The following is a 25,974-nucleotide window of genomic DNA, read 5'->3' on the forward strand; positions in this document are numbered from 1 at the left end:
TAGCCATGTGTCTGAAAGTAATTGCCCTACTGAGCTCACTGAGGCCTAAAATCTGCCCTGCTGTTTGATGAAGTGCAGATAAAAGGTTCAGTGGTGGTTGGTAGGAACTTTCACATCCTCGTCACATCATGCACACCTTCACCTGCGTGACATGCTGTGGAAAAGTACTTGCACAGTTCAAGCATAGCTTGAATGACTGAGGCTTCTCATAGCTCAGCTCGACTGTGAAAAAACTGTCAACTGAATGTGAACATTTAGAAATATCTGATCTGACGGTTGCTCTCTGTCATGCCTCTGATAAATCAGGATACGTTCTCTTTAAACACAGGAATCAAGGTTGTTTCTAAAGATGATTAAAGGTATTTTTGTCCTCCCTGCAGGTCGTGTAGGTCTATGGAAGGACGTCTTCACAGTGTCTATGAACGACAAGTTTGATGCAGTGTACAGACAGAAGATGGGCAAGTCCGACCTGACCTTTGACTTCTGCCTGTGAGGAGTGCCTCACCCCGCCCTCCCCTGTTACGCCTCCCTCCTCCCACTTCAGTGCTGTTGACAGGTGCACGACTCCTGCCAAAACCCACGCTCCACATCTCCACTCAATCAGTCAGTCTGAAGTTTGGGATTACACCAAAGGACTTCTCCCAGCATGCAATCTGTCAATGAGTCATAATATATCTCACTCTTGTGATCAAGATGAATCCAGAATCATTAGGAGCTCCTTGAAATTTCTCAGTCAATAGTAAAACCAAATGTCCCTCACCCAGACCTCCACGGTGTGCTCTGTAGATACTGACCAGGGTTCGACTGATGTAAAGTTCTGAAGGCCAATGAGCTGACGTTCTGGTCCACATTCATAAAAATCCTGTTGCATGGCCACATTCAAAACGGAGTCAAGATACCTGCAGATATTTGAGACTGAAGTACACTGAAAATCACATGTTAGTGTTACTGGATTTTTTCATGTTGTGGCATGTGTGTTACAGTACGTTAGAGATGAACCAGGAAGTGCCAGGAAGTCTGATGTTGAGATATCAGCTCACACTCTTTCCTGAAGTGTTCATGAGGTTGTACTCTGATGAAAAATGAATGAATGAAAAGAGAGACGTTCAAATCCTGCCCAGATTCTTATTTTAATGAATCTATTACTCTGTGAAGTTAGAAAAAAACAACTTAGTTCCAGCAGCAGACGGGTGTTGGTGAGAAGGTTTCAGTAGCTGTGTGATGATTTAACACTTTATTTGAATCAATCCTGATGTCTTAAGGTTTCTTGTTCTGGTCCCTCACCAGAATACTGTGCTGTGGGTCATCCTATCAGAAGCTATCCCTCCAACAAAAGGTGGCGATCCTCTGAGGCTGGCCCTTAGATCATTGTACCTTTGCACTGACAGGACCCAGCTGAGGTGGCTCAGACGTCTGACTGTGATGCCTGCTGGATGACTCTCTTTGAGTCTGTGAGGAGACTCTGGGGAGACCCAGGACATCCTAGAGCTTTTACATATCCTTTTTGTCCTTGGGAAGTTTAGAGATCACTCAGGAAGAGCTGAAGGAAGTAGCCAGGGAGAGGTGCATATGGGATACGTTGCTTAGCCCATGGGCTACATGGTAATATATATGTCTGAGGAGTGATGAAAATCTTCATCACATCCCTGAGCAGAAGAACACTGTGTTCAAGTTCATCCTCCAGTGACAAGAATAAAGTGTGAGGGACAGATACAATACTCATCTCCCAAAAAATCTTTTTTATTTGAAGCTTTATAATCCATCCACAGCTTTCATCCAAGAGGCCTCTTCAATCGGAACTGAAGAGACCTCTTGAGGTGAAATGTATTCAGGTATCTACATCCAAGTACAGTTGCCCCCGATTCAACTTTTCTTGGACTCCCTAACGTACATATTGATCTTGGGAATAATATCTGCCACTTTAGCTTCTAGTTTCTCCATTGTGATCAGCAACTAGTTACTAATTGTGTCTCTCTGTTGTTTGGTGGCACAGGTGGTCAGTCAGAAGTTCTTCACTGAAAGCAGCCACCTGCTTGCTGCTGCTGCAAACAAGGTTGAACCAAGACAGTGAACCAGGTATAGCACCAGGATTTTAATTTGGGATAGGCCCAGGGATAGGGATAGTAATTTTAACAGGGCCTTTTAATTGCAGAAATTACTATCTTCATTCCTTTGACAGTTCCTTTACTGGTCTTGGTAAAATATAATGACTGATTCTGCTGTGAAAGGTGACTAACGCGTCTGGTTGATTATGAGACTTTTAAAATCTTTTTCCAAATAAATTTCTCTACTGAGACGAATTATTATTTACACACAACAGTTTGTGTTCATTACAACACACGCAGGTATACTGCTCTACTGTTGTGGAAATTAATCACTGTTATAGTTATGTATATATAGTTTTTTTGCTGTTGACAAATACGTCCATTTATTTAGAAACATGACATTTTAATTCTGTTTAAGGAAATAACATTTTGTCTGGAAGATCTGGCTGATTATTTAAGTTTATTGCAGGGAGAGAGAGAGAGAGAGAGAGAGAGAGAGATTAACTGCTGGGTGAGCAAGACTGACAGGTAAAATGGCCTGCTATGATTAGTCCAGACGTAACACATGATAGCAGCCTAATAAATACTTCTTTTAGGAAGGGATATGTTTACATTTAAATGTAAATATTAAGAGTTAAATATAAAAGTTAAGAAAATATATGTTATCCTTGTCAGTAAGGATGGGTGGAACCCAAATCCCACCCACAATGCCACATGTACAATGAACTAAAAGAAGCTAAAAGGCTAAGTAGAGCAGGGTGAGTGGTTAATCACAACGAGCAAACACTTTCACAATACAAAGTCATGTGATCTGTTTATAGGGTTTACAGACAACACCAACTCTGCCTTTAAATTTATATATCAGTCTAACCCTGATCCTGAGTCCATCAGTCTGTTGCAACAGAGGCTCCCGGTCAGGTCGACACATGGAAGGTGATTGTAAGAGGTGAGGCGAAACCTGTAGAGAAGAGACTCCTCACACCCCAGCAGCTCAGTGTCATAGCTGCATTATACATCCACCATCACTTATCATCACTGTACAAACTGTATTAATTTCATGTGCTGTGTGTTTGTGTGTGTGTGTGTGTGTTTGAGAAAAAAATCCCCAGAGTTTCTCAGAAATTGAACTCAACACCTTATCAGAAACTTTATCAGTCACTATGTGTAGAATATGAAAAGGTCTGGTGCCCCCAAGTGGTACAGTAACAAAACACACTGGATCACACAGACACTGAGATGAGCGGGCTGATAGCAGCACACAGAGACTGCAGCTGTCTTCACTGGAACTGAAGACCATCACTATATAAATAATCGCATTGAATTCTACATGTCCACGTCTCAACACTGCTCTGCAGATGTAAACTGGTATCTTAAAAGCGTGGTGGTTACAAGATCAGCGTTTAAAAGACCATGCTGTTGCCTGGTGGTTAAAGTTAGCAGCTGATACAGGTGTACTGTTAATGTCTCCCAGGTATAAAGGCAGAGTTCAGACCCTCGTCTTTACTGTCGACTTGTGAGGTCTTTGTAGATGAAAACAAAGGGCCTTGAAATTATTTATTTGTTTTTTAATTTCATTTGTTGGCACCTGAAAAGTATAATAACTATAAGAGATATGAGATGTACTCAAAGATATTCAAATATATAAATACTCACATATATGTGAGTTTAAAGCAAACAAAAGCTTGTGCAGGTACAAAGCTTCAAACTCAAGGCAGGAACATACAGAAACAACAAATCAATCATTATTTTTAAAATCTGTATATGTGAACCTTTGTTTTCTGGTCATAGTTGTGACCGGTGTGATATGCTGTAGACTGAATTAACATTTTTTTCCTATGCAGTCATTATATTCTTACATATCCCAGCCCAGTTATTAACACATTTAAACTTTGTCACAGGCAGTACACATCATTCTGATGACTATTATTTATAGAGACTGTTTCACATACACATACATATGTATACATACATTTTGAGCTGTTCCTGTCATGTTTGCAGCATCAACATTTGACAGCCTGGCTGGCAGCTCGTCCCCCCCTCATGCTCCATATCTGACCCATCACCATCACAATGACTGAGGAAAGCATCTCTCACTTTGAGGGATAACAACAAGAACTATGTGTGTGTGTGTGTTTGTGCGTGTGTGTGTGTGTGTGTGTGTGTGTGTGTGTGTGTTATCCCACTGGTCACTACTGCTACCATCCACATTTACTCCTTCTCTGACTTCTGCATACATCAATACTAGACACCTTAAAGACAATGTGTACCACATCTCTTTTTCCTGTCCATCCTCTTCTCTTGGTGCAACCAGAAAGTAAACAGTGCCGGTAATATGACAGTTTACAAACGGATGTGTAGTGTCACATGTGTACACTAAACATATGACACTGCACATATTTGATTAAGATGCTTTATTAGTTCAATACTTCCTGGAAATGCATTGTTAGAACATTTTTAGAGCCTTATAGCTGAAGATATTTTTCAAGGTCACTCATGTGACTGATGGGAAGACTCAGTTTTTCTCTGATAAACCCTGTATGTAGAGTCCTACTTCAGTATCTCATCACAAATTTTTCTCAGGAGGTTTGATGGATTTTGTTTTAATTTGTAAATGGATTCAAAAGTTCACAGCATGGGTAAATGAAGCTGTTGGAAACCCCCGAGGTAAACATCTGCTGTTGGTACCTTCTCGACCCCCCTGGCCCATGTTTTCTGTGTGTCAGTTATTATTAAAACAACACTTCATTTAGGAATGTGAGCACAATATAAGCTAAAGTAGTCTGAAAACTGCAAAGACTCACCTGAATTAGTATTGTATGTCAGTGGTTCACTTCTGGGTAGATTCCATATTTAATAGATATTTTTATTTAGTGAAAAGAATTAAACAGTCAGACATTAAAATGAGCCTTTCCTCAAATGGTAATCCACTGCTACTGATTAAGACATGTGCAACAGTTTGGGCCCTACTGCAAGAACTCATCATGCCTTAGTGGACTTATTAGGAATAAAGCAGGTGAAGAGCTGTTATCAGGATGATCAGCTGATGATAAATCCTCTGACTCTTCAAACCTTGTGGTAAAGCTCAACCATGAGCTCCTCTAAGCTGCTCACTGAGGATCTGAACATGAATCTGTCTGAAATGAGATTCAGAAACAGCAGTGAAGGGGAACTGTGGAAGTCGAGACCAGATCTGGAAGACCAAGAAACTTTAAAAGAAACCTCCCTGTGACTACAGAGGAGCTGCAGATGAGTGGTGCAGCATTGATACACCAACACACAGAAATCCTCACCTGAGACCTCATCGCAAAAGTGTAAATCCTGCACAGCAACATCTGCATAAGCTGAATAAACTGAGCTCTTTGACCACAGTCACCACAGGGTTAGAAAGAAAAGCAGAAGAACATGTTTGTCAACTGTTCAGGGTGGAAATGTTTGTCTTTGGAGTTGTGAGGCACAAATAGATGGAAGAATGGATTCCACTAAAGTTCTGGAGGCAGATATCGGGCTGGATTGTACAACAGGACCATGATCCAAAGCAGACTTCAAAATCCAGGCTGAAGATTTATTAATCAAGAACACGACTCTAAGCTACAAACAGTGTTACAATTTGCAGCTTGTGCACATACTTAAAAAGTATGAGAGCATTAACATTTGAAGAAAAGCTCATTGTTTGCTCCAGACAAACTGGATTTACTTACTTACTTAGAAGTGAGACAGTTCATAAACTAACATGAACACATGCATGAGCTCTAACTGTCATTCAGTGCTGCACTGATCAGGGATCAGATAAACCATACAGCAGCAGCAGCTTCTCTCTGTATGAACTATGTGTTCAATCACTGCAGCTATTTTCCTCCTGTCAGGAAGAACTGCTAATGTCAGTATCACTTCAGCTGCTATTATCATGAGGCACCACCATTCACTGATGTATCTGTCCCACACACACACACACACACACACACACACACACACACACACACACACACACACACACACACACACACATATATAGAGGTGGCTCAGCTGTCAGGTTCAGTCCCACTCTAATGCCGTATTGGATGCATTTACACTCTGGATTTTTTAAGATATCATCCAACAGCTACTCAATCCACTAGCTGGGCCCACTTTGCCTGGTGTAATCCTGGTGTAACCCCCCATCCCCCCATCTTTGTGTACCATGCTTATGTGAGCACAGACTGGTGAACAGTGGTTTCGTCCTCTTCTTCTCTGTTCTCAGAAATGTCAGGGTTTGTCTGCCACAGAGGAGAAGGCAGAGAATAACCAGCATTAACGTTAACTCATTGTAGAGTCACGACAGCAGCAGTATCTGGAATCAGACCATTGACCCGAGGCATCGCTTTCAAACAGTCCTCCTCCTCCTTTTCCTCTTCCTCATAGTAGCTTTCAGTCCAGCAGGCCAGTCTGTGCACTCTACCAGACACTTGTGAATGTCTTTATTGTGTGGATGTAAACGACAACATCAGCACACACTCGTCATGTCGCCTCTTTTATGGTTGTTCATTTGTTCTCTTCTCTTCTGTTTGCTGCTGTTGGCAAAGCTTCAGCTGCCCACATCCACTTTTATGGTTTGTTTGGGTTTTTGTACATGCCCACCTCTGTTTGCTGGGTGTCTGCATTGTATTTTAAATGCTCTGCTTGCTGATTTATTAATAAAGTTGTGTCTTCAGGCAATATCATGACTGATGACTTTCTTTAACTCCTCAGTGTCTGAAGTTCTGTCTTCAAAGTGCTGAAATGGAAAATAGTCAGTCCTGCTATGAAATTCAGGTAAAAGAAATGACAGTACAAATGTACAGAGACTGTTCACAGTTCTTTTACTCTAGTAAGTGGTCTTCCTCAGTTAAAGGTGAGTGAGCACAATATAGATGAGCTGTGAGGACACATCATCACTGAACCGAATAATTGATAACTAATACTTATGAGGACAATAAGCCTTCATGGCTTTTCATTTTCTTTTTCATTTTCTCTTTAGCTAATGTTAGAAAATATTAATATTAATAAGATCTATATAGTAGGCTATAAAGGTAGATGTCCATGTGTTGTTTGATTATAAAGCAGGTCTAGGTTCTATATTAATAGTGCTCAGTCCACAGAGAAATGCACACAGCCCGTATTCAGAAACTGAGCCTTAAAACAAGCCGTCAGGACTCCCATAACTTTGTGATGTCACAACAAAGCAGTCACCACCCTCAACTACGCCCCAAGCCCCGCCCACCTGGACTCACCATCCAATCTTGCAGGATTTGGTTTCTCTGAGAGTTCACCTGGAATCTGATATATTTTATTGTTTGATTTAGAAAACAGTCAGCCAATTTCAAATAAAACACAGGGAAGAGGAAAATAAAAAGCTTTAAATAAATATTGTTGTATAATTAATATATTGTCACTTGGCCGCAATGTAAACGTTAGCTACATCTATTTTAACTATACAACAGTGTGAATATGCTCAATTACATTAAATCCTGTAGAATGCTGCTTAAACCTGATGAAACAAGCTGTAAACACATGATTTCATATTTAGTTGATATTTCATGGAGCAGCATTATCATTGTATTATGACCTGGCCTCATGATGAATTCAGTGTTCCATTTCTTTTAGCTCTAAGGCAGGGATTGTCAACCAGTGGTCCGCTGCCCTCTGGTGGTCCGTGGAGGTATTGCAGGTGGTCCGTGAAATTGTAAATGGAAATCATGGATTCGTGGAAATCATGGATTCGTTGTCAGGAAAAAACCTGCAGAGCAGGCTGAGACTGCAGCCTCCGCTGGAATGACAGTCACAGAGGAGACTGAAGAACCAGACGCCCCCCCTGAAGAACCAGCCCCCCAAGAGAAGGAGGTGCGCTGGCTGTCGCGCGGCTCCGTGCTGGAGCACGTGTTTGAACTGCGCAGTGAAATCCATGACTTTTTAAGAGAGACAAACACAACGAACTGGCTGATAACTTTTGTGACACTGAGTGGCTTACTGAGCTGGCATATCTCACTGATATTTTTGCAGAGCTAAACAAGTTGAACAGCTCCATGCAAGGCTGAAATGCAAACGTCTTACAGATGTATGAAAAAATGGAGGTGTTCACTAAAAAAGTGAAGCGATGGATAGAAATAGTAGAAGAGGGTAACCTGGCTATGTTTCCATCAATTGAGGAATATTCTGACAGTACTGATATTAAGGACATTATTAGTGTCCATTTGAGGAAGCTTGTGCTCCAATTCCAAAAGTGTATGAAAATGACATGAGACTGTGCCTATCCACCATATTGCCACGAATAGACAGACTGCGTGCAACTCACCATGCCCAGAAATCCCACTGATGGGTAAGAAAACTATAAACTCAGCCCTTGTCCCACAGAGTGAGAGTGAACTTTGTAATATTATAAGCCCTCTTGGCTTCCCATTATTATTTCCATTCATTACTACTTGTCTGTTTTTCTTTTTAGCACAAGGTGCAAATAAATAGACATACACTGATGCAAATAAATAGCCTGTATAGGTCTATCCTCCTTAATTTTAAGCTTGGTGCAAAATAAAACAAACATCCACCAAAGCAGTGGTCCCTGAGTTGCTTCTTGGTTATAATGGTGGTCCCTGGGACAAAACCAGTTGAAAACCCCTGCTCTAAGGGAAACATCTGGCTCTTCAGCTGCTTACGATTTGATCAGTGAGAGTGAACAAGAACAATAAAGTAAAACAATGATGGTAAGTTGCTAATATACTAAAATGAAGGAATCTTTATAGTCAGGTGATAAATCTTGGTAGATTCATCACATTTCACATTTCACATCGTCATTGCCGTTATATGATCCATTTTTTTCATGGCATTTTGGGAAAGATGCTACTGGCTTTTCTTTATGAATGGTAGATACCAGTCTCATGTATGGTGAAGATGAGGCTACAGCAAGCGGCCAATTAGCTTAACTTGGCATAAAGACTAGAAACTCTCTGAAAATAAGAAAATCTGACTACCAACACTGGAAACCTTTCCATAGCAAGTGTTACAAAGCACTCAGTTACTTCACTTCCTTTTGGAATTACTTTTCATTAAAGATACGTAGTGAGAAAAAAGAAAAGATCTGTACTGAGAGTGAATCCACCGTCTTCTGGTTTTGGTTTTGGCTCTGAGTTCTACACCCTCCTCTTAAACAACACTGACAGGTGGTGGTCCAGACAAGCATGGATCCATTCTCAGTTATGTTAGTCAGGTCTTGTGTGAAAACTTTGCCTCATGATGTATAAACTTTCAAATAAAGCTCCATGAATGAATTTGTAACTATTACTTTTATTAGTGGTTAATAAATCTGTTAGTGATAATTTATAAATCAACAATACGCTCTTAATGAATGAATGTCAGGTTGTAAAAAATATGTTTATTAATTCTGTTCAGTAATAATGCTCAATTATTAAATTTTTAATAAATCATTAATATATGTCATACAGTCCAATCAATCAAGCTGACAGCTCAGAAATTGTTCTTATTAATGGCTGAGCTATAAAACATTTGAATAACGTTTTAATCATTACTGAAACCCTTTATAAAGAAAGGTTATATCAGAAAGAACTACCATAGTTTTTATAGAAAATACCTTTTAATATACTCAATAATACAGACAGCAGGACATCTGTAGTCTTTACAGTCCATGGTATCAGTTTATATCTGAGTCAGATGAAATATGTCATCTTCCTCTGATTCCTGCACTCTGCTCAGACCTTCATCCTGGAGGAGGTGGAGCCCCTGATCCACATCAGACTGGTGCCTTCATGGAGGTGGACCCTGATGGACCAGATCTTGAGAGCCATGTGTCTGTCAGCCAGAACCAGTTCGAGAGGTGAGAGGGACATTAGCTTTCCCCACAGGGAGGTCAGAGGTCAGAGGTTGGAGGTCGGCTGCAGTTCTGCATCTATTCACCTGCAAGCTTCTTCAGAAGCAAGGAGGCTGCTTAAGTGTTGGAGTATGGACATCCAATACAGGAGCATCACCTGGGACAGGGACACCCCATGGTTACAAGGTGAGGTCTTAATAACATGAAATAACTGAAACTTACTGAGGCTGCATCTGACAAAAGTATCCTAAAATAAAATGTGGGATGACAGAAGAATTCAAATGTTTTACAGTTCATTCAAAAACACTTTGTTCTTTACAAAAAAGCAAAAACCACCTTTAAAAACACTGAATTAATCTTCTCCTCCTCCTCACAGCATCTTCACAGGTGGAACCATGCTTTTTTTCCCTAAGTTAAAGTAGATGCTTTTAATTCTGGTAGGACCAAATATGGTCATTTCTGGTCTGATTTCCTGCTTTGAGAAGATTGATAAATACAGGCTGGAGTTTTTTCCCTCTGGTTTAATTCAGGGTTTCCTCCAGCAGATGGCAGTAGAGGATTGTTTTATCCATTCCAGGCGGCTGACATTGACTAATGAAGCTCTGTGGGTGTGGAGACTGGTCAGAAGAGAAGTGAATCTGGCAGCTGTTAAAACAGACGTTATTTGTGAGCACTTCTGTTAGTTCTTCCTCTGATCCAGCCCACTGACTTATTCTTTGCTATGTTTTATTTCCTGCGCTCCTCAGCAGCTTGTAGATGTTTACCAAAATATGAAGGAATAAATTAAAACCCCTCCGGGCTGTGAGAGCAGCAGCAGTAATATCTCTGGGTGATGTCAGATGTGGAAGTCATTACTCTGCATCCATGAGGCCTAATGAGAGTGTTGAGGCCTTGTAATCATGATACTTCTACTGTCTGCCACTGATCAATCGGATGTGTGTGTGTGTGTGTGTGTGTTTGTGTGGTGCCTGTGCACAGTGGCACAATTCCCCCCTTCCATTCATCTTGGTGTGTGTGCACGCTGCTTCTGTCACTCTGCTGTAATCGTCTCCACTGTTCCTCTTTGTTCCATCTCAGTGCTCACGCCTGACAGTTTGACTGCCTGTCTTTCCCACACACATTTCCTCCCATAATATCAGCACTTTGCCCCCCCCCCACACACAACCCCATTTCCCTCCATCCCCTGCCCACTCCTCCCACTCACTGTCTTATTCATTAAAGACACAGTGTGTGTGTGTGTGTGTGTGTGTGTGTGTGTGTGTGTGTGTGTGTGTGCTTCCAGGAGAGTTGTTGAAAGTTTACTTTAAAGGACTATCACCGGAGTACCAGCTGTTGTTCTTGTGACATTTTGATGTGGAAGTCGCTTTGTGCTTAAGGGAGTGAGATGCCACAAGCAGCGAGACAACCCCCACCCCCACCTCCCCTTCCTTTTTCTTTTTCTGCTCTTATCTATTTCTTCTCATTCAACCCTTTCTGCTGGAAATTTGTTTCTATACAGATACACTGCAGCAGATACATTTTTTGTTAAACCTCAGCACTGTATTATGATCGGATGCAGATGAATAAACGAAGCACTCCTTTTATGAACAGCAGCAGAGTCACCAGGAGGTGGTGGAGGTGGATGGAGGACATGTGTGCATGCAGATTCACATCCACAGTCCTGTGTATGGTTTAGGCAACAGCAGATCTTTGGTTCAGCTTAAATGGTTGAGGTTAAATGTCTGTGAGAGTCTGCGGAACCTTAACATAACATAATGACGAAAGCATGTTTAATGATGCTGTCGTCATTACAAGTGGATATTGTGCTGAAAATGAGATCAGATGGTGATCATTTATTAATGTTGGCTGTAAAAGAGAAGTAGCTCAAGGAGGGAGGGTCACAAACACATTCATAGCTGATGAATGTGATTAAGATGAAGCTGGTGACAGACAGACAGCCAGACTCAGAACAAGACAGAGAAAATCCACTGCATCATGAGATCTCAAGCTCATCTCCTCCCTCAGCTAAATGTCTGTTTTTTCTGTGTTTATTCAGTGTGATTAAAATTTATTTTTAATGTTGAAGCAACCTACCTCCTTGTCTGGAATCACACTCTGCTATTTAAAGACTAATTTTTCCATGATGACTGATTTTTTAAGATCATGGGGAACAGCGCTGTGGACGTGTGTGTTATCCTGCAGAGGATTTAGGGATTCAAACCTCTCATCTAACACAATGAGCCTCAGTTAGTCGGTCAGTCACAGTTGTTTTATTTGTCACACTTGAATCAAATGTAAAAGTTATAATGCAAAAAGCTACTGACTAATAAAATGGATGCATAGCTGGATTGCCAAACGGGCATGCACAGCATGAAGTGGTCAAGATCATGTTACTTTAGCTCCTGATAATCAACTACATCCTTTGAAGGATAAGTCTGGAGGTATTCTATATTTTCTTCTTGCCAACAAATCCCATGTGCAGCAGCCAGAAGTAAATGTCTCCTAATTGCAAGTTACTGTGTGTGTATCAAACCCTGATGTATCTGATTCCTCTATTGTTTCCAAAAGCTATTAAAACACATCAGTGAGTCTCACTGTTACACTGGCTGACAGGTTCCTTCATCATCATGAATACACTGACTGTGGTTTATATTGACTCGGTCCCACACATACTCACTACAGAACCAGATCTGGATTAATACGCCGCTAAAAGTAATCCCTAACAAAAGCACTGTTTCCTCTTATTTCAGGAATGTTTGTGAAAAATTACAGTAGCTGTCTGTTTTAAGAAATGACTGTGCCTCTGTCCATGTTATTCTCAGCCCCAGGATGCTTTGCATGAATTACGGGTGAAACTCTATATATTCACTTAACTGGGTTTGTGAGAGTTAGTGGTTGGTTCAGATCTCCTCCCTTTTTTTCCTACAGACATTTTGAATAGATAATGTGGAAAGACAGTATCCACACCTTCAGCAGGATCATGTGATCTTATCTCTGCGCTCTATGAGCAAGAATGGAGTGATGACCTCAGATGATATACAGAAGCATGTTTAGCTACTTTATTGATTCTGTTGCTACCAACGGTTAGGAGATGAGTGATCTGAGAATTGATGTGGCTTATCAGTACTTGCTATTAATTTTTTCTTATAGTTGTTGATCAGGCTCAAATGTTTGTATTTTGTTATCTGGATAATTTTCATCCCAGATCAGCAAATGTATCACTAGTCTGGTACCTGCTACATCAACAAACAGGGTTAGCCTATAAGATTAGCGGTCTGGTGGTTTGTGTGAACAAGGTGGTCCTGAATTATTGTTTCAGTCCACCTCTGATCATCTTCATGCTCACTTTATCCTGTATGAAGAAAAGGTTTGACATTTTGGGAATGACGCTAACACTGGTTTTTGGTTTAATTGTGTTCAGGCTGTACTCCAACATCACTGATTTCCCAGAAGTCTTTAAGGAAAAGGAAGACGCCTGTTACCTTCCACTAACTCTCACAGCCTGCACATGTGATTTGCAGGTGTGATGGTATCTTGGGGCGAACAGTAAGCTGGGTATCTGTGAGTCATTTTTAGAGATGTATTCTTCAGTAGGAACCAATGGGCTGAGCATGACGGACAGGAGCACTTAGAGACAGGTGTTTGATCTGCAGATGGAGAATCAGGTCAGATTGTAATCCGGCAGTCTGAGCTAACAGAGTCTATACAAATCATTATTAACCACTGCAGTCACATGGACGCTGCTTAACTAAGTTACAGGACAGGGACCAGTTACTGATACATTCGTATTCACTGATACACTCCAATGATATTTCAGTGGTTTGAAACTACAACAACTTTATTTGTTCCTATCACAAACATATTTAAATGGCAGACTTATACATTGCAGTTTTCAATATTTTTTAACTGAGGAGGAAATTTCTGTAGTCTACATGAATAGCTCAAGAAAACACATGTGCAAACAGACAAAAAACAAACAAATTCAGAAAACATCTTCATCAGTTTGACAACACATGAGCTGCAAATACTCACAATAAAACCAAATACACAAACGTGCTACAAGTGGCACAGACTACAGTGATGAACCTGACTGGGACGCACCATTGTCTTTACTACTTGCAGCACGTTTCTGTTCTAGGTTGTGCTGTATTTGCAGCAGATGTGTTGTCAAACTGATGAAGATATTTTCTCAGTGTGTTTGTGTCTTGTCTGTTTGCATGTTATTTCTTTAGCTGCGGCGCTTTGAGCTTTCAAGGCCACCGTACTTATGGCCTCTGCCTCATCACTGGCCTCCATCACACCACCTCCATTTCAGCTATAAACTGAAGTGCAGTTGTAACAGTACTGATATACGGAGATATATGGAGCACAGGCTGCCTCAAACACACACACACACACACACACACACACACATGCACACACGCGGCGAACACACACACACACAGACACCCACACACACACACACAGACACACACACACACACACACACACACATTGTTACGCTCTGTGGCTGCTGATAGAAGTGATAATTGGACGGTGTGTATAATAAGACTCAATGTCAGGAGCTCCGCTGGGGACCGCTGCACTGGATTACACCATGGAAGGATGTAGGGCAGGGCAACAGGGACTCTGCTTTGATTATGAGCCACCAAAATAGGTATATATATATATATATATATATATATGTGTATGTGTGTGCGTGTGTATGTGTGTGCGCCAAGTATTTGTCTGGTTGATTGAATATATGTGTGTATTTGTTTGTGTGTTTTGTGGAAACTTGTCCTCTGATTCCGTGTGTTTGGGCATGTGCCAACTGTGTGTGTGTGTGTGTGTGTGTGTGTGTGTGTGTGTGTGTGTTGAAGAAGCACAAGGTCAGAACACAAACATGCGGCTGCATTCCCCAGGTGTGTCCTGTTCCAGAGAACATGGTGCATTCCCTTGCAGGTTCCCGCTCAGTCCACCTGATGCCAGCTGCATCACCACACTGCTCTGCTTGTATCCACGGAGACATATGCGCCATTAACACAGACAGCTTGGAGTGGGCTTCAATAATGATGATTGGAGTGATGTTTCCCACCACACCAACATCTTCGTCCTCCTCTGGCTTTCATCACCAGTTTCACAGTTTTGTTGGTTTGTGTGTGTCTTTGTGTTTGTGGCAGCAGCAGCAGCAGCAGCAGCGGCAGCGGCGGCGGCGGCGGCGGCAGCAGCGGCAGCAGCAGCAGCGGCAGCAGCAGCAGCAGCACTGAGCTCACATTTCTCAGCAGCTGAGCTTTAACTTAGTATGTATGTTTATCTCAGACAGAACGTTTCCATGTTTGAAATTGAACCCTCCTGAGAGCGTTGACATGAAGCCACAGTAAAATTAAATCAAAGTTTATATTAAAGGTACCCTGTACAGTTTATACCAGTATTCTCACACAGATGCAGATGTATGCACATGTGCTGCAGGTGACGCAGTACACATTCCTGCACTTCCACTGATCAACAATTGGTGGCAGCAAAGCACTAAGAAACAATATGGCTGAACAATGGAGATTTAGAAACAACAAAGCAAATACAAATTCTCTTTTTAAATGTTTTATGAAGAAGGAAATGCATTTGACATGTTAGTTAGGCCCATGGATACACATAGTGTGTTTCCTGAATGGTGAAGAAACAGCTAAAGACTGGGTCACGCCAGCATTTACAGAGGTGAAATTTAGATTTGGCAAATCAGAAGATTTAGTTGCGGGGGTAAGGTGGATGAATACAGCAACAAAATCAAAGACAAAATCATCTATTTTTTGTTGAACATTGTCGTATTTACTTTTCTTTAAAAAAAATGTATGTAATTTTAATGGTAAATTTCAATATTAAAATAAAAATACAAATCAAAATATTAAATGTTAAATCTAAGTCAACATGTTAAATGTTAAATCTAAATAATGTTAAATGTTAAATCTAAATAATGTTAAATTTAAATATTAAATCTAATCTAATGTTTAATCTAAATGTGAAATCTAAATCTACATGTGAAATTTTAAATAGGAATATTGGTAAAACTAAATAGTTGTTAAGTATTTAGCTAACATTCAACATTTAATATTTAGATTTTGTATTATATAATATTTAAATTCGACATCAACATTACATTTAATGTAATGTTTTTGCAGAAAAGTAATTACAACAAAGTTCACATATTCCTGTAAACCTTGTAAAAAGTGACTCTAAAAGATTCACACCACATTTCTAAATGTGGTAAATGTTGCTGTTCATTTCAACATGCACCACTTTACGATTAGCAGCCAATAAAAGTACAGATCCACCAGACAGGGATGGCTCACAGACAGTTATTAGACAGGAGGCAATGATACAAATACATCTCTTGAATATATTGTCATGTCATTAATCTAGCTAACTCACTAATTGCAGGTCAGCTTGGCTTTGTATAAGTAGACAGCTGGACACAATCTGGAAGTACCCAGTCACCTCAGTGGTCAGTTAGTATCTAAATGTGCACATGAGGCACAAAGTCTGTGTAACAGCTTGTTTTTCGAAATGTCTCTGTTTTTCTAGTCTTTAACTAGACACAGAACACACAGCACACAGAATGATAACCATGCACCAGAGATAATGTGAGCCCTGTTTCAGTGTTGTGCCCTCTCAGTGTGTTTACATTGGGACGAACAACACAATGATAACAGAATTTAGTGACAAATCAATTAGATGGAGTGAGAGTCAGATCAAATCTTCCAGCAGACTTGACCAGATGTGTTCAACAACAAGTATCACACTGGTTCATATTTAACATCAGTGATGCTGTGTCTCAAACAGATTGTTTTTGCTTGTGCATCCTGTGAAAATCAGAAATCTGCACTCGGTGCGTGGGGAGGGGAATGAAGAACACACACAGCTGTTGCTGGTTGACATGAAGCATGAAGCAGGAGGAGTTCACTGAACGCTACACATCGAGTGGAGTTGGTTCAACACTGAATATTGAATATGGAACAAATATCTTTCTATTAACTTAAAGGGAGATGATGACATGTTTGGTCAATTAAGAATATTGAAGGTAAATCCAAATCCCAAATCCCACTTAGAGTTAACATTCTAAGTGGGATTTGGTAACAAAATTTTTAGATGGTGAGTTTTAATAGCAGTGCAAACAGTGAACGAGTAAATAAGCAAAACGATGTCCATACAAACTGATGTTGTCACTTTAAGGCCACATAGGCAAAAATGTATCTATGTACACTATGTGCATTTTAAACAAGAGTTCCAAGCAGACCTCCATCTTGGTGAACAATGCATTCAGCAAAAAAGCAAAGTAAATCTGAAGGTGGATTCTTGTGTTAACATCCATTAATGCTCCAAAGTCAGAGATTCACACACTGAGCTTTGAAAAACTAATGAACGAAATCCTCTGAAAATGACTCACAGAGCATCCTCTGTGTGTGTATGTGTGTGTGTGTGTTCGTGTGTGTGTGTGTGTGTGTGTGTGTGTGTGTGTGTGTGTGTGGCTCTCCATAGGAACCTTGACATAACTGACTTTGTGCTGCTTGTGTTCCACAGATTATCGCAGGCTGTTGATGTTGTGAAACGCAGGAAATTTACCAAATCAAATCAGTGCATGAATGAGGGCCGGAGGGCCATCAGGCCATCCTCACAACAGACATATGTGTATGTGTGTTGAACTGTATATTTCTTTGTGGGCTGTATTCAGGAAAAAACATCTCACACAGCCCACATCCTGCTGTCAACCATCCATGTCTTCGTGTTTCTACATCATGCCATTCATTCTGTGCATATGTTTTTCTAATTGTCTTACCAGCCAATCCAATGACTTCTTGCAACAATAAAATGATGCAATCAGGTTGTCACAGGAAAATTAATCTGAGGCACCTTAGGTGGGTGAGGTTCCAGAGCTGACAAAGCTTAACATGGTCCCCAACAAGGTTACTGACCAGTCCACTTGTGAATGAGTTTTATTTATAAATATATTTATTTATATATATATGTATTTATATATATATATATATATATATATATATATATATATATATATATATATATATTTATTTAATTTATTTCTTACACAATGCAGTTTTACATACTGTAGTTCTAATACAGAGCATGAAACTGATGTTGCACAATGCACATTGCACATGAGTTTATAGCTGAAATAATAATATAATAATAATAATTTTCAACTCTTCTCCTTCATTGGCTTTTACATGTACAGTCTAATTAAAACAGTTTTCATTAGCATAAAACTACAACACACCACAGATATAACAGTAGAGTAAAATACTACACTGAAATGCATTAATTGTGATGTACAGTCTAAGAAGAAACAGCAAGAGCAAAAACAAAACAAATAAACAAAACAATTGATAATATACAATTAGCTAAAAATATACAGATGTACAATCTAAAAAGAGACAACAACAGCACTGTTGCAAGGTGAGAGGTGCAGGGAAGCATGATGAGACTTGAGGCAGGGGGTTATGCTGAAAAATCATGTAGACTTTTATTTTCAGTCTCTAAAAAAAACATGAAACAAAAGAAAAGACTTAACCAGAAAGCTTGTACTCCTTACACAGCTCTGGTGCAGCTGCTCTTAAACCAGTCCCCCCTCTATCTCATTGCTCTCACATACAGCATGAGAGCCCGCTTTGCCAGTTCAAACTGGCCTATCACGTCAGCACTGCAGAATGGAGAGTTAACAAGGTTAAACACAAATATACATTGTTTTTCTCAGCTTGCTCCCACTAACAAAGCCTAATTTCATTCTTCAATATGTCATCATAAAGATTATACATGAAAAGGAAGTAAATCATTTGTATATTTTCAGAATTTGTCTTAATTAGCTGTCATTTACATCACACATCCTTTGACCAATCAAATCGGAGAGCCTGCCTACTCATACACCGCATAAAAGAACTAGTGTTGAGGCATGCTTCCTCTTTAAGCACCAGCACAAGATGGCTTCCACAAAGGACTCCAACCCTTTGAATACAACATGTTTTCAATCTACTCTTAAGAAAAACTTGCTTTTTAATGCTTCTAATGCTGAGTACAATTGTTTGTATTTCTCCATTCACATTGAAACCACAAATTGAATAAAGAAAACAAAGAAAACTGTCTGTGAGAATCCGTCCACCTTTCTTAACAAAAAGGGGTTTAGCAAATAGCTAGTGAGGGAGTTGGTGCTTCCTCACAAGCACTAAGGCACAAAAAAAGCTTTGATTTGCTTTTAGCAGCACTCAACCTTTGTTGTAAGAGAATTTATTTGTGGAGTTAATTTGATTTCAGTTGGTGATGTGTTCACACTGTAGATCCAGTTTTTGATCTACAGTGTGTTATTCTGCACTTGCCATTCCCCACATTACTAGTTACTGTTACTGTCTTGCCTTTCATTATAAATATATAAAATTAGTGCAATGATACCTGTAGTTTGATTTACTTGGTGAGGACTGAGGTAAAGTATGTATTAATTACAATGCAGACATGTTGTGAATAATGACAAACACATGTCTTATACTGCTGCTGCTGTTCATCCATGGATGGGCTCTGTGTCTCCATTGGATGGAAAGTTATTATGCACTTCCCACTGGGTGTTTTCTTATGTGGATTAAGGATGTCAAAGCCTCCATACCAAACATCAACACTGTACATATTTATATAACAATCCAGTCCACATCAGTTGGCTGACTGAACTACACTGATTGTGTTTGGTCTGTCAAAATGCTTGTGACCACATAGTATTCCTGGGGCTGATGGATGGAGGAGCGAAGCTGTTGAAGTGTTGAGTTCTCTGTGGATCCAGTTTAGACAGGTTGTAGAAGGTGTTGTGGGGCTTCAACAATGTTTTGATGTTATTTTATGGTGGCCCAGATGGGTCAACACAAATGCAAAAGTCACATCATGATTGTAAAAGCCACAACACAAATGCAAAAGTCACAACGCGAACACAAAAGCCAAAAAACAAATCCTAAGGCCATAACACAAATACTAAAGCCACAACACCAATACAAAAGCAACAACCCGAGTACAACAGCCACAACGTGAATGCAAATTAAGCCACATGGAAGAGAGCAGCAGACATTCAGGGATATGGGTATTTAATGTAATTTTATCTCTTTATTTGACTGGACAGTGTAGAGAGAGCGAAAATGCAGGGACAAGGGGGATAACATGTATTAAGAAGTCTGGCCAGCTGAGAGTAAAAAAAAAAGTGTGGAAGTTTCTGAAGCAGTTTGACAAGTAAGTGAAATGTAGATAACTGATTGATATCACTATGTGATTGTCACAAATGAGTAATGTTTTTCAATGTATTTGTTTTCATATTTATGTACTTTTGTCATCCTTTTTTCATTTTCATATTTGTTGTTATAGTAATAGTATAAATGGACCGCTGCTCCCTTCCGTTGTTGCTTAATTTGCGTGGCTTTTGTATTTGTGTTGGTTTGACCTGTCTGGGCCACCGTATCAGTACTTAGTGTTCAAAGACTTGAGTGGCCTGTGTCTGTCCATCTAACACTAACTGATGATAGACAATTTCTGCTTTTCCTTGTTTGTTTTCATTGAAGCTTCAGTGCCTTTTGGTTTTGTTGAGATGGGCCTTTTCATAGACTGAAAACTTGATTGAGCAGGTGAACAAAAAGAAGTAAAAACTGATTCCTCCCTGACATGCCTTCCATGTTACAGCTCATTCTCTTGCACTGAGAGTTGCCACTGCCATATTCTTATTGTATTTGTCCTATGTGGCTTATATTTTTGTTGTATTTCAGATCTGTTGCCATATTTTTTAACATATTTTGCCTGGAATTTTGCAATAAGTTTGATCTATTATTATTTTGAATATATTGTACTTTAGGTCAATCTCTTTTTTAAACCATGTTTAAATTTTGCTCTCGGTGACCCGACAGAAACAGGTGGGGAGAATAAAAAAAAAGAAATTCTGGCGGAATCAGATTTAAAGTTTGGTCTGTAAACTGCTTGTTTTAGGTAGATTAACCGATGACAATAATAAATTGAAGCCCTATTGTGATGTCTCAAATATCCTCTTCTGGATTAGGGATCTCTCTGACTTTCAGTATGGTCAGAGATGGGATAATACTCAGACTCAGCCTCATTGACTCTTAAATCCAGAGGTGTCAAACACATCACCTCTGTGCACCGTCTGTTCTCATGTTTACTGCTTCATCTGTCATCAGTTTATTATATCTGGTATTCACACACAGCCAATTTTTCAATGGACCTCCACCATGGCACCAAGTGTTGTTGCTAAGAGACTTGTGACACAAATGTAAACCCCCTTCATAGAACGCTTACTTCTACCTAAGCAAATGCAAGTTGTTTCTAAATCCATCTCCATAAACACTCTGGCTGTGACTTCTGTAACTAAGGCGATGGGTTCTGTTGTCATGGCAACGGGATGAAGATGTCAGCCTATCCAGGTAGCGACCCCTGTGAGGGACAAAATGATGGTTCTGTGCTCAAGGAAGTTGATGAATAAATCAAATATTCAGATGTCTGTTTACTAAACAAACAACTAAGCCACTGGGGATTCACTCTGTTCAGTTTGGTGACTTTGATCTCCGTCAAAACTGTTTGTCAATTACTGTCATAAGTGTGAGTGTGTGTGAAGTTCTGTATGTGTGTGTGTGTGCGGTCACTGTCTGATGACTCGTCTCACGGGAGCAGCTGGGCCTGATAATGAGTGATGCACACGCACATATGATGAAGTAACAGTCACAGCTGTTTACCCTGTGTGCTCGCCTCACTTATCAATATTCAGTTAAGATTACTTCAATGCACGCATACACACACACACACACGCGCATGCGCACACACACACACACACACACACACACACACACACACACACACACACACACACACACACTTTCACTGAAGTATCCATTGAATGATTGAAAGGATGTTTATTAACTCCATCTGTCCCTTCATCTTCTCCAGGTTTTTGCATTTTGTGTCATTGTTGAGTGAGATCTGACAAGATACAGTGTTTATACATCAGACACCAATAGCTTGAAGTCAGCTTGAAGTGTTGAAGTGTTGGCTGTTTTCTGAGTGATCCAATTAAAATATAGGAGGTTTAGGTCATGTAAACACTCAGAGAAATCAAATCCTGCAAGGTTGGATGGTGGGTCCAGGTGGGCGTGGCCTGGGGCGTGGCCGAGGGTGATGACTGCTTTGTTGTGACATCACATAGTTCCAGAAGTTCTGATAGCTCATTTTAAGGCTCAGTGTCTGAATATAGGCTGTGTGCATTTCTCAATATGGGACCTTTAAAAGGACTTCCTGTTTCGTGGGTACTCAGCAATACCAAACCCATCCAGTTACATATGTCACTAACTGAAAAGTGTAGCTGTAGTTTTTTAATGTTAGATATGATCATCTCTATTTGCTGGATGTTGACATCTCATCTGTTACAGTTCTAAACATCTCACCGGCATTAAGGCTTAGTGAAGAAAGAATTTATTTGAAACCTATAGGCTATACAATAAATGCACAGAGGAGTTAGGACTTGAGTCACATGACTTGCCTCAAATCAGACCAAAGATCCTCTATACAGAAGATACCGCATTACAGGCAGCGCCAGTGGTGTGAAATGGGACACAGTTCCAGTCTCCAATGTGGGTGTTGTCCCTCAACCCCTCCCTCAAGCCAAGGCAACTAGCATGAAATGTTAGGTAATATTAAAATCTATCCCTGTCTAGACTTACCTCTCTGCATCCTTTGGGAAAGAAAAGACGGATCCGTTTTTCTTGTTATTACAGCCTGTTGCTGCACAAAGCTCTTTTAACACTAACTGAATTATTACTTGTCCCTGCCAAAAGAATACAACAATAGACGACAACATGGATACAGGACAAATTTGCGCCTTTTTTGACGCAATCTTTTATCTACTAACGACATCTGATCAGCCCAGTACAAAGTCAGTTTAATAGGCTAATAATCTGTTTTAGCAATTGTTACACAATGAAACAAGTTTTATTTAAGTTAAGTTTAATCCATGGTTTCACGTATTTTCACGTGTAAGTAAGTCAATCCAAAAATAACTCTGGTCCATCTAAACATCTCATATCATTGGTTGGCAAACGATGTCAGCAGTTGACAGATCTTGGGAGAGTATGGCACTGAGACAGAGGCAGGTCTCCAATAAAGTTAATTTTCTCCGTATCTGTTCGTCTGAAAAATGCCATTTTGATGTCAGAATGTTCTGAAGACGTTTGGCTTGTGAAAACTGGTCCAATATTTATTTCGGTGACTATGGAGTGAAAGAATCTGTGATAATGTAGATCTTGTTCACTTCGCCCATTGGAATGAATGGAATCAGACCTGCTTCTGGTCTCCTAAAGGGGTGGGGAGGTGGAAAAAACCCGTGTGTCAATGTCACAAATTCGAGCACTTGAGACTTGCTTGACCAACACTGAAAAAAGACTGGACTTGACTTTGACTTGAGACAGATGGAATATTTACATTTTTCTATTTATTTTTTTTAGATAAGTTTTGGTGTTGAAACATGATTAGGTGATTTCTAGTGTGACGCCCATAAACCAGCTCTCATGTGGAGGGGCTACATCCAAAAATACTAATATGTGTATTACAGGAGGATCCACATAGAGATGTATAGTGATGGTAATAACTAAGATGACACTAAATTCACAAAGAACAAATAATCCTACACATTTAGGAAAATGGTCAAATTAATTCCTGGATCTGCCCCTTAAACCAAATCTGCACCAACATAGAAGGAGTTGTTCTCTGGACCAGGACCCATCCCTCCACCAAGTCTGGCTCAGATCAGTTCTTTCTTTCGGTCTTCGAAATAAAGTGTATATCAAAAACCCTAATGCACCAGTAACGGTAGCACCTAAGCTCACTGCTCAACACTGCAACATAAAACACATTCAACATCATTCTTTCATTTGTCATTATTTAATTACAGTGTGCTCATTTTGGTGATGAACTGATTGTATCTGTTTGCAACTAATGAACATGAACGTGAAAGTTGACAACACTCACACACCAAAAGCAGTAATGAACCAAAAAGCTGTTCTTCACCTGCCAAAAAAACAACAGAAGAAGAAGAACTCTGTTTTGGTTTTACAGCAGCCAGCATTTGTGCATTGTCTAGCGCAGGTGATACTTTTATGATCGATTCAGTTCAGATTTCCCTCACATTGGTTTTTCATATTGTTAAAATGAAACATGGTGTTAAATCTTTAAAAGCATTGGCAAAAGTAGTGGTGAAAAGAATGTAGATAAAGTAGTGATGTCAAAAATATGACCTGAAATTAAAAAAAAAAAAAAATTAACTAATAGAAATGGAAAAATATACTAGACATACTGTGTGCTATTAATATGAGGAAAACAGGACTCAGCAAGGAAGTGCAAAATGTTGGTACAGTGCAGGTGGGTTAGAAACCAGTTGGAGGGACATGTCCAACAAGGGTTGCCAGATCAGATAAAAGGTTATGTTATAGCCACAAAGACTAGGGTATGAGAGGGGTTGGGTGGTAGGTGGATGGATGGGGTGGTTCTTCCAGCACATCAAAATATATTTTTGTTTTAATATTTCAGAACTTGAACTAAAACTAAAAATGGTCTCCACTTTTTCTTTCTAAACTAAAAGTTCAAACAAACTAAGTTAGAGATGACTTCTTGATCAGGACAACCCAACCAAAATACTTTTTTTTTGATCGACTGACTTCTTTATTAAACCAAAATGATTTTGTTGCGCTGTATACAGATATACACCAGCTGCTCTTCTGCTGACAAAAAGCAGGCACTCCATTTATTTCATACCTGTATCTTGCATTAATATTACTGCATCCACAAACCATGAATATGACACAATCTTTACATGTTTCTATTTTTTTTACTTTTTTATTTGGATCCCCTTTAGCCACTACCAAGGTAGCAACTGCTATTCCTGGGGTCCACTTGAGTAGAAATTACACCACAATGCAAAACAAAGTAAATTAAAAAAGACAAAGAAAGGAAACAAGAAACTAACAACATATAGAAACAACAGTATTTGTTGACAGAGCATCCCGTAGAGCGGCTACGCGTTGTGAGCCGCGTCAGAACCGAACATGGAGCAAAGAAAGCGTAAAAGAAAAACGAGACTTTTTATTAACCACGCCCACTATACAGGTGGCTCGTGTGCATCACAAATTAAATGTGACAAATTAAATATGCCCATTCTTAAATAAAACAATAATTGAGAGCATCATTCAACACTATCAATAATGATGATTACAACAGTGAGAAGTTCCACACTTTATCTAAAATAAAGGTAAAATATTTGATACAGCTCATAAACAATAATACCACTAACAGCAGTATAAATAGTGACTGAAGAATAAAATGAGGTTAAAAAAATGAAAAAAAAAAAATCCAACAAGTTCCTCATTAATCATTATATTCAGATATTATGTTGCAAAACATGATCTTTTTGTAGAGGTGCTGGTATTCTGTGCCATTAGATATTTCTTTAAACTCCTAACTCCTAACTCCTTAAAACGCTTTTACTCATTGAATGTGAAATATCTGATGGCAAACCATTCCATGTTTTTATTCCTCTGGACATAACAGTCCGCTGCCTTGCATTAGTTTTTGAGACTTTGGCAAAACAACAACACGCTCCAGAAAGAATACCAACACGGAGGATGCTGAGAAAATGAAAGATAAACGCAGAAACATCGTCATTCCATACGTGTCTGGGGTCTCAGAGAAACTCAGGAGGATTTTTAACAAACATCAAATCCCTGTATGTTTCAAACCCAGTAACACGCTCAGGCAGAAACTGGTACATCCCAAAGACAAAACACCACACAATCAAAAAAGCAACCTGATGTATGCGGTCAAATGCAGTGAGGAATGCAATGACCTATATATTGGGGAAACAAAACAACCGTTAAACAAACGTATGGCCCAACACAGAAGGGCAAACTCTTCAGGCCCTGTCTCAGCTGTCTACTCCCACCTAAAGAAAAAGGCACACTCCTTTGAAGACAGCAATGTCAAAATCTTGGACAGGGAGGACAGATGGTTTGAAAGGGGAGTCAAGGAAGCCATCTATGTAAAAGTGGAGAGGCC

At 39.7% G+C, this 25,974-nt stretch overlaps 1 protein-coding gene across 1 annotated transcript in view; it reads left to right on the forward strand.

Annotated features, from left to right (window-relative positions):
• Positions 1-6,737, forward strand: part of sult4a1 (sulfotransferase family 4A, member 1) — a 48,246-nt gene extending 41,509 nt beyond the window's left edge. The window contains exon 7 of the mRNA XM_056367416.1: positions 381-6,737. Within this exon, the coding sequence (XP_056223391.1) occupies positions 381-493 (113 nt within the window). The 3' untranslated portion in view covers positions 494-6,737. The remainder of the gene's footprint in view (positions 1-380) is intronic.
• The last annotated feature ends 19,237 nt before the right edge of the window (positions 6,738-25,974 follow it).

The sequence above is a fragment of the Seriola aureovittata genome, chromosome 22 (genome assembly GCF_021018895.1).
Source record: "Seriola aureovittata isolate HTS-2021-v1 ecotype China chromosome 22, ASM2101889v1, whole genome shotgun sequence".
In the NCBI taxonomy this organism is placed as follows: Eukaryota; Metazoa; Chordata; class Actinopteri; order Carangiformes; family Carangidae; genus Seriola; species Seriola aureovittata.